At 39.5% G+C, this 10,670-nt stretch overlaps 1 protein-coding gene across 1 annotated transcript; it reads right to left on the bottom strand.

The window, feature by feature from the left end:
- Positions 1 to 291: 291 nt before the first annotated feature.
- LOC113585997 (desmoglein-4-like) lies at positions 292 to 8,091 on the bottom strand. Its single transcript, XM_035524489.1, has 14 exons — positions 8,038 to 8,091; positions 6,603 to 6,728; positions 6,023 to 6,169; positions 5,784 to 5,925; positions 5,392 to 5,561; positions 5,076 to 5,210; positions 4,577 to 4,762; positions 4,000 to 4,394; positions 3,650 to 3,792; positions 3,298 to 3,519; positions 2,838 to 3,071; positions 2,393 to 2,520; positions 2,005 to 2,217; positions 292 to 1,696 (listed from the first exon to the last, which is right to left on the bottom strand). Exons 1-14 carry the CDS (start codon positions 8,089 to 8,091, stop codon positions 674 to 676), a joined length of 3,318 nt encoding a protein of 1,105 aa, XP_035380382.1. The 3' UTR covers positions 292 to 673.
- Between the last annotated feature and the right edge of the window lie 2,579 nt (positions 8,092 to 10,670).

Genomic DNA, 10,670 nt, shown 5'->3' with positions numbered 1-10,670 from the left:
TAAGTGTATATAATGTATGCAGTAAAAGAGATGTTCACAGATCATTACAAATTGTCTTGACTAGAGACAATTTTCTTATCTTGGCTGTCAACCTTCCTTGAGGTTTGTAGTCCATTTACCTGAATCAAATTTTCATTAAATCCCTTACTCATGAGCTGGAAGTCATGCCCCTCTGCTGCGAGCCATGAACAATTCCCGATGACCCCCCCGCCCCTTCCACGTGCAACCTTCCAGCTATAGTGACACCTATCTTGAAGGCTCCATCTATCACAGAGGCACCCTGCGCCTTTTACTTGCAGTATGACATTTGCAAAATCGCATAGACTGAAATACAACCAACCCATAAAAAAGCTAAATTCAAGAACAAATTGTAAAACATTCCAAAAAAACCCAAAACAAAACAAAAAACAAAAAACCATAAATCAGAACCTATATCAATTATGTGAAAGTATTAAAAATGAAAACTTAGGATGTATTGTGTTCAAACCAAAGTCTTGAATGTTGTTTTCCAGTGGTAGACAAGTGTATATAATGTTTGCAGTGTAATCAAGGTAGACAAAGCTAAAAAACCCCTCTGAACATAAAAAATTGAATCTTATAGTAATGCATTTACAACATTACCTCAAACAACTGGAGTTACCGTATTCTCTTTTTCAAGATGTTATACATATCATTACAGATTGCCTTGACTTGATACAACCTTCTTTTCTTGGATGACAACTTTCCGTGAGGTTGGAAGTCCGCTTACCTGGTAAGAATTTCTATTCAATCCCACAGTCTCACTCTGTGACCATGAGCTGGTGGTCATGCCCCTCTGCTGCGAGCCATGAACAATTCCCGATGACCCCCCCGCCCCTTCCACGTGCAACCCACCAGCTGTAGTAAAACCTCTCTTGAAGGCTCCATCTATCACAGAGCCACCCTGCGCCTCCACTAGCAGCAGACCTTGAGAGCTAGTGGGCCCTCCTCGCTGCAGTGTGCCCTGGAGGATCTGTCCACCTTGTGCACCCCTCTCCACCAACAGCACCTGCGATCCAGACTGGTTAGCTGACCGCAGCAGGCCTGTGTTCTTGGCTCCAACAGAGCCCTGAACCAGAACCCCCTCGGCCCCGTTCAGCACATACATGCCCTGCCCCAGGCCGACGGCAGGCCTCTCGGTCAGCAGGACGGTGCTGGGGACCTGTGGCTCCACCACGTAGTACAAAGGCTGCTGTTGCACCAACACAGTCTGGGCCGGTGTCGCATCGGTCACTATCGAAGTATGGCTGTCGTTAACCACCACATTCCTCTCCACATGCACAGATGAAGGCTGGGCGGGTCTGGCATGTGCGCTAATAGCGCTGGCAGTGTTGACAGTGCTGGTGGTGTTAACAGCATTGATGGTGTTGATGTTTGTAGAGACTGCTTCTATAGTAGGTCTTGGACGAGGAGGTGCAAGAACAGGAGCAGGAGTAGGAGTAGGAGCAGCAGCAGCAGCAGCAGCAGGAGCAGGAGCTGAGATGGCTGTCATGAACTTTGTCCCTCCACATATCTCAGCAAGAGTGGTAAACTTTGACTCGAGGTCATTAAGGAACTCCAGATCATTGCCAGAGTCAAGGAAGCTCAAGCTGCTCACAGAACCTGCAGGGGACCCACGACCTTCCTCGTTGTACACCAGCAACGAGTTCATGGCAGTGCTATCTAGCTCCTGACACTTCTGCAGAACACATAAAGAAAAATAAACTTTAAAACTTTATTTAAAAATAAATGATCTAACTTAGAATGGAGGATGCACTCTACGTTGTCCTTTACCATATATAAAACTCTAGAGGTGTCAAACTCGTCTGGAAGGGACATAGCATTCTGCTTCAATGAATTGCAACTGTATGACTGATACATTACAACTGTATAAAATATAAAGCCGTGCAATGCTGTCTTCCTCCAGCTCCTATGTTAACTTTCTTGCCTTGGAGAATGCAAGACTCTGGTTATGTATTGGCTCCTTGCTCATAAATATCAACTTACCCCTGAGTAGTAATGATTCAAGAATTGTTCAGAAAGGGCCAATCCATCATCTTTCCAGGCCATATTTGTCCTGTCAGTCACCGTTTGGCTATTCCCCAAATGGTTAGTCACCCATTGGTTATTCATGAATTGGCCATTCATCCAATGGCCATTCTCTGTGCAGCCACCTACATCTGTTGCATCAGTTCCTGGTTTGATGTATAAAGGCACATCCTGTCAAAAGAAAGATCAAAAGCATTTAGAAGGATGTTTGGCCATAGATTAGACTGCACATGGCTTAGGAGTTTAGCAGTTTCATTATTCATCTAATGGGAGTAACATTATTCACAAATGGGAGTAACTGATTGGGACTGAGGGTGACCAGGAGAAGTTGAGTTTGCAGTCTTACCCGGTCTTCTCCCAGCCCTTCTGTATTGTAGGTGATCAGGTGCTCTTTGGTGTCAAAGGGCATATCGACAAAGTCTCCTCCGAAACCAGCTTTTCCACATTGGCAGGACAACAGCAAGAGTGGGATGACTGTAGAGGCAAGCAGATTCATACATCTGAGCTAAAGCATGGTGACAAGTAACTGTGTAATTACATTTCCAATCAGTTATTTGTACTATGGGAGTAGATCAGCACACGAACAAAGTGATACAGGAATAAATTCAAGTGTCCAGCATCTTACGCGTTCCCTGAGAAATAATACAGACTTTTATTACATTCTGCATATTCTTCACTTTACTTAGGCTAAAGAACTTCACTTTGTTAGATATACTAAAATATCACCTATTTTAAAATCTGTAGGTTCAGTATCCTCTACTGTAAACAACCAGACATAAAGCGAAACTCACGTAATAGCATGAGAAGTCCCAGGAGGATCAGACTGATCCCTGCACCACCAAGTACTGAGCCCTTCAGTTTACGTACATCCGGAGAGCAATGGCCACTGATATCACAGGTGCACACGTCCACCTTTAGCACCTGTGGCTCCGGACATGACAGCCCCTGCTGGTCATGCACCTGCACTGTCACTTCCTTAGGCCCTGGCCACAGAGTCTCTTGGGTCCTCAAAATGGCTGTTGTATCTACAGTAACATTGTCGACAACAGCATCACTGTAAGTACATGTGTAACTATATATCAGAAAGGGGCAAGTTGCCTAAACAGATTTGTCTCGATTAGCAACTTGCGCATTTGAATACTGGACAAACGTTCTGAAGAAGAAAATTTTGGTAAGTAAAGACTTACTAAATTCTTCCCTAAACTGAACTATAACCCCTTTCCCTGAATGCTTGGTCAGACCACCACATACCATTTAAGTGCTCAATGCTCCATTTTCCCTGGGTTTTTTCTGGAACAATGGAGAAGGTGAAAGGAATGCCATTGGGTGGAGGGTCTTCATCCATGGCAGAAACATACAGCGCTCCCTGTATGGTGCACATGTCCTGTACAAGGCTGGTCAGTCTTGGGCAGTGGTCATTAAAATCCTCAACCTGGATGGCGATGGTGCCTGTAGCAGTCTTTGAGGGAATGTCTATGATAAGAGATCAAAGAGAAAAATGTATTTATTATCTTTAGATAAACTTTATCCAATCTTAATTTTCTTTTACATTACCCTAAGGATTAGTGCTTCAAATGCTTAGAATTTTACAGTCACCATTTACCATTTGTTAGACAGAGGATCTTTGCATAGTAGGTTCCATTGATGAGATAAGTTGATTCTCGGTCTGGTTCCTTAGTCAGTGTGATTTCAGCTGTTTGTTCATCAATGGCTAGCCAGTTTGCAGGATCATAACCTTTAGCATATCTAAAAATAAATTAGGTACATGTTAAAAAATTCATAGGCAAGATATGGTATAATAAACTATAGCAAGCTGTGTTGCTATTATGTAAATTAGAGTTACTTTTGAATAATCTGAACTGGTTCCATTCATTGAAATGGTCTAGTGCATTTATTTGAATTTTGATGCATAAAGTAAATTCCTGAAAATCTAGAATTCAGATAAATTCTAACCTGACATTTTCTGCATTTCTGCCCGTGTCACCATCTATGGCAGGGTAAGTGGCAATAACCCTTGGAATGGAATTGCCCTTATTGTTCTCTGACATAGATAGATGTTTAGTTTTTGGATTGTATTTAGGTCCCTCCAGCTTATTGTTCACGTTGACTTTCAAAGAATATATCTTCTGCTTTAATAGGCCTGTGTTGGTAAATCCAGTGCTAGGTTTTCCAGGTCTGCTTCCTGAACCACCTGCTCCTTCCACTCCACTGCCTGTTCCTGTACCAGGAGCTCCTCCTCCAGCACCATCCCCGCCCCCTGATCCCACCCCTCCTCCTAGCCCTGGAGGGGCTTTATTTTCAACCATCACACCCAACTGCAGATTAGGGGCAGTCTCAAAGTCAATAGGCTACAGAAGAGATCAAGACAAAATTGATAATACATGGTAAGTTTAAATTGTCAGTACATAATGTAACATTTATTCAGTAATGACTGAAAATAGCATTTTTTAACATTCCTTAATTCTGCTCATACTTTCGGCCATTGTCTTTTTTAAAAGACCTCAACTCAAGGATGAAGGTATGGACAAACCTTGACTACATACAGGATTCCCTCATTTGTGTTTGGGTCCGTTTTAAAGGCAAAATATCCATCCTCATTTCCTGAGACAATCTGAAATATGGCATACCAGTTGTCTGTCCTCTCCTCATCTTTGTCCATAGCCGGGATACGCAGAACTTCTGCATCAGCCATGTTCTCATCGACAGACACTACATACTTAATAAGAAAATATCACCTATTATACCCACTTCCATTTGTGATAACGGGAATTTGTGAGATGGCACCTGATTTCAACATCTTTTGTTCAAATAATTTTTTTTTCTTACGGTATAATCAGTTGAAAAATATATAAATAAAATAACTTTATACATATACATATATTCATAATTGTAAGCAGAAATAGAGAATGTATATTGTATAAGAAAGAATATAACAAAAACAGTGGTGATTTGCTAGAGATTGTAGAGATTGCAAGAGATTGTAATAGTATCAAAATCTGAAACTGCTAACAATATGAAAAATAATCAACCTCATCCTTGTCCAAAGTGGGCATGTTGTCATTAATGTCTAAGAGATTGATCTGTACTGTGGTTGTTGCAGAGTTGCCATTTTCATCACCATCCATATCAGTGGCCTTCACGGTCAGAACATAAGAATTTTGGGTCTGATGAGAAACATTGAATATAGGTTAAGTGCTAGAATGGGATAAAAAGGCTAGCATACATGGCAGGAACATCTATAAGCACATTTAAGTGTGTTTACAAGCAGGTTGTTAGTGTAATGGCACCTCAGTGTGCTTGCAGAAAGAGTGCAGTTACATACACAAAATGATTAAAAATAAATACCTCTCTATCAAGTGATGAGTCCTTTACGTAGATATTTCCAGAGTGTTTATTAATGGTAAAGAAGAGCTTCCCATTATCTGGATCCTGGTTGATTATTTTGTAAGATATCTTTGTGTGAAGAGATCCCGGCAAATCTGCATCTGTCGCAATTATGCGAGTTACAAACGTACCTGTGAGTAAAGAAACATGAACTATAAAATCAAGGTCAAACACTCTCAATGGACATTCTCCCCATAAAAAATAAATAAAAATTTGGAATTGTCAAGGAAACTTGTGTGTTATTTGTTCCCCACATCCTTCAGTGTTGTAGGAGATGGTGGCACCATCAAACGTTTGTGCTGTACCTAAGTCGTTTCCAGGTGCGTAAATGGTACTAGGAGAAGTGCACTCACCACCAGGACTGCCTTCATAAATGCTCACTGGCTCTGGCTCAGTAAACACTGGTGGGTTATCATTCTCATCAAGTACTTTAAAGAATAAATTCATGTTTTTTTCAGCGATGGTGTTATTTCTAAACCAAGCATTTGCGACAAGCTGTGAAAAGAAAGAACCATGGTTATAACTGAAGCTAGGTGTGCGTATTGTGTGTCTGTTTTGAGTGTGCATGTGTTTTCTTGTGTACTGTCCTCACATTGTACTCTGGTATTTCCTCTCTATCCAGAATGCCTGTAACGTGAACATTTCCGTTTTTGTCCACCAGAAATAAATTATAGGGTGGCTGGTCAGCGCCTGGACCCTTCAGTGTGTAGTACAGGTCAACACTCATATCTGAGAGGATCTAAAAGAGATTCCATGGAAACACAATTACACAGTAAAACATATATCTGTGCAAAGATTTACATTTTAGATTTAGATTTACATTTTAGATGTAAAAATCTACAATAAAGATTTACAGTTTTAATTTACATTCCTATATTCTTTGTTAATACTAGAAATAATACCTGTAACTGTGATAGTACTTGTGAAATCATTAACTGTGGTAAGAGATTCTGGCCCAAAAAGTAAAAGTCTTGCCACAATTTTGTGTCACCAAGATGCCACCCTAATAAGCAAAGTTTGGTGCTTAGGCCAAAATTCTAGGGATATTTATTTTGTTTTATAATTTTTTAACCTGGAAACTGAACTATCCAGCTGTTCTGTAACAACACTTCCGTGATCAGTGGTAAGCCACACCTGGACACAGACCATACTACAGATCGTGGTTGTCTTACTCTGCCAATGTTATCATCTAAAGTGTATCTCTTATTCTCCCAAAGCTTGATGGAAGGGATCACCCATTCCCGCCTGAGTCGCTGGCTCCTTCTCTGCTTCTGGCAGTGTACTGGAGCAATCAGGACCTGAGACAAAACAAATTGTTAAGGACTGTTTCAGCTTGGTTATTGCCTATTTAACTCCATTATATCTGAGGTATAATCATCATGTTTTGCATTCTGTTAAAACTGTTAAAAGCACTGTATATGGATTAATGTCTGTATATTACACTCACACGGACACTATATTTGTTTAAGTACTTTGATTAAGGATCTCTGTCTGGAACTTTCTGTTCCTCTGGAAACCTTGCGCACTGATAACAAACTGATAACAGGGACTTGCCCCTCCTATTAACTGTAACTTGTATATTTAAATGTATTAGTTCAGATATCAGGCAGTGTGAATTTGTGGTTTTGTAGATGGTTTTAAAAACCCTGATTACCACTTGGACATAAGTATGGAAAAATGACACATGGCCACATGCTGCAGTATGACTAAAGGCTCCCTGTTGCGATACATGCCAAGTCAATACACATTCTGTTCTAGTTCTGTTCTAGTCTGACTGTTACAATGTAAAACTAGGATCCATCTAGTTATTCCCAAATGGAACAAACAGACATAGTATACAACATACATAAATGTTGAAAACCCATAAAATAACCCCACACAATCAGTGTGAGTCCGTACACTGTGTAGTCTGCTGCAGCTAGTTTCCCGAGGTGACTGGCGGTATCCCAGCACCAGTCTTGTTTCAAAGAGCAATTGTGACTGGAATAAAAGCAATATTGCGATCATTGTCACATTTTCAGCTTTGTTTCTGCCTCTAAATATTCACGCGTCTGTTCCCAGGTTGTGGTGGTACGTAATGCAAAACTGGAGTAATGCAGGGTAAGCATCTTGCAGGAAAAAGGATTGAATATCTGTTTTCAGGTATTGTTATTTATTGACTTAATGATGAATAACAAAGCACTTTTGTAAGTCACTCGGGGATAAGAGCGTCTGCCAAATGCCGTAATTGTAAATGTAAATGGAATTCACATGTACAATTGACACAAAACCCCCACAGCAACAGCAGTCACATGGATTGGTTTCTATTTGTAAATGGAAGAAGACTAAATAATTTCAACTTTTGGAACAATTTAGACTATGTAAGAAATGAGGGTTCAAAAGTCCAGATGTTGGAATGTCGAATGTTCACAAAAATATTCTTTGTATTCTGCATCTTTGCAAAAAAAGTAGTTGTATTGTTATAAAATATTAGATTTTAGATTAGATTTTACCAAGGAAAAAGACTGTACAGATAACACTGCATATCAGTTGTACACAAAGTGTATTTACTTTGTGAAGATCCTAATCCTGACATCAAAATCATGAGTTGTGTAAATTTTCTCTTACCTTTACAGCCAAGAAGAGGATCAGAACCTGGCTCAGTGAAGAGCAGGACATCATCCACATTAGTGTTCCAGAAACAAGCTAAAAGAAAACCAAGCTAAGACAAAACAGTTATGACTGGAGCCCTCAAAAAGATCGTGTATATATGTAACCCATGTGGCATTCGAACTATTGCATGACCTGTAATGTCCCGTCCGTGCGTATGGGTATGGTGCAGGTGTGTGTTTCTTGGTAACTATATAAAGGCACCTTTATATTTTCTCTGGAACTTCTTAGGAATTGATTTGGTATGAGGAAGTGCTTGTTCTCCAGTACATAAACAGACAGAGAAATGCCCAAAATAAAAGTGTATGGCAGGTATTGTTTTTCTTCACTGTAACAAGCGCATGAGTTCAGTAAACATAAGTTAGAGCACAATAAACATATTAGGAAATGGCAGCAATAAAATGAGACAAAGTTCATATGTACCAAAGGACAAATAGTCTGAGTATAAAAACTACTTCATAGTCTTGGAGTTAAAGTTGCTCTGTGCAAGTTTGCATAGGGCACTAATATTAAATATTAATTTAACTTTTTACCAAATTTTTACCAAAATTAAAAAACTGAATTATTTAAAAAATAGCCTTTCAGATCTATGTCAGCCCCATCTCTACCTTGTCAACCTCTACCCTAATATTTTGTATTCAAGACCTCGGACAATGGGTGAAGAGTAACTTTCTGAAACTAAACACTGCTAAAACCGAAATTGTATTAATTAGCCTACATTACAAATTTCACTCACTTCTCAATCAGCTTAGATGGTGTCACTGTAAAAATCTTCAGCAGCAGTCTGTAACCTAGGCACACTTTCTTCCAAACCTCACATTAATGGCTGTACTTCCATCCTTGTCCAGAACACCCAGGCCCTCTGAAGTCTTTTGCCTTTCCCAAAATTCATATTGGTCACCGCTGAAGGTGCATCTCTCAGTGTCATGTTCCCCAGGTTATGGGACACAATCTCTTCACCACTCTCCTTTACATTCCTCATTCAAAGCTCAGCTCTTTTTTCCCACTGCATATATATATATATTTTTAATAATTCTACACAAACTGCCTATACTGTGCTTTGATGTATAAAACAAAAACGAAGGGTTACACCTAAAACATTTTAATGATGAAAGGTTATTCTAGAGAAGTGTATGTGGCACTACAGCCCTGACTAAACCACATTCCAGGGAACAGTTCAACAGAAATGCTTTACCAGTAGGTTTCTTAGTCTTGAAGTATGCGTTCCATAATTATATACTACTTACAATGTGAGCGGATGTTGTTAATTAGTTTGGTCAAATGCATGTTTAGTTTTGGCTCACACCGGAATAGCAAGCATTGCACCATTTCATCTCAGGTGATGAGCAGGTAAACATTTGAATGAATTATACTTGTGTGATTGTGGAATTAGTTAAATATTATTCAGCCTTTTTAACATTTAATTTAAGAGAATTGTGTGTAGACACCTGCTCTGTAAATCATGCCAGGGAAATAAAATAAAGTAAATTATAAATACAAGCAACAGATATTATGGTCACCTCCAATTTTATCCTCACAAGGGAGTAAACTAAGAAATCTTTATTTTATAAATAAAGAAAAATATGCTTTGTACTCAGAGAAATGCGTTTTTTCTATAGTTAAGGTAGTAAAAGTTAAAATTTCTCATAATTTGAAATATTGTGAACTTGTCACAGGACGCTCCCCCCCCCCCCCCCCCCCCCCCCCTCACGTGGTAGGGGTTTACGCTTGCTTGTGGCCACGCACCTGTACAGGGTTAAGCGTCAGTGGTCGCTGGGCTACTTAAACCCCTCACTGCTGGTCATTGTTTGTTAGCGTCTGCGCATAATGCTAATGTACATATTCGTGTAGCCCTTGTTAATGTTTGTTTAGCTGTTGTGCCTGTGTATATTGTCTTCGGTTACGTGTGAGTTGTCCGTGTTAACTGTAGAAGTCATGTTATCCGTTACTCTTATATGTGAGTGCCACAGTTACGTTGCGCGTTAATAAATGTATTTCACATTCACGGGAGTCTGTGCGGCCTGTTCCACGCCCTTCGGCATTCGCCACAGAACTCAGAAGAACAAAGCTGAATTGGTTTTGACCAGCAGTGTATCCGATTTTTCCCCAGTACATATAAGGTATACGATGGGTGTTTTGTCATGACTGATTTATATAGAAACTCTGTTTTAACTAGGTCAAAATAAATAAAAAAATAAAATCATAAACCTTACATCTGGAAATTTATTTATAATGATTAATATGTCCTAGTATTTAGAATTATTGCACTTATTATTGCACTAGAAGTCAGATGTATATAATGAGTACACTAAAAAAGAATTTGTATGGAAAAATACAAATTTGTGTGGCCTCAAATTTGTATCAAAACCTACTAGAAGTTAATAAAGAAAGGAAACATTATCACTAAAGCCTGGCGATGTCTAGGGTGCTATAATCTACCTTTATTTTGTGATTTTGTCTGGCTGTTGGTTAGAACCAACTATGTAATGTAAAATGTATTAGTAGAAAACTCTTTAGAAGACTCACTGTATTAGCATAGTTTGTTTAACCAGCATGAAAGGCCTATTTTCATTACCCAGCCCATGTCTAAA

This window comes from Electrophorus electricus, chromosome 3, assembly GCF_013358815.1.
Source record: "Electrophorus electricus isolate fEleEle1 chromosome 3, fEleEle1.pri, whole genome shotgun sequence".
NCBI classification, from domain to species: domain Eukaryota; kingdom Metazoa; phylum Chordata; class Actinopteri; order Gymnotiformes; family Gymnotidae; genus Electrophorus; species Electrophorus electricus.
Note: the sequence above shows the minus strand (reverse complement) of the source record. Positions and strands in the feature narration are given on the sequence as shown.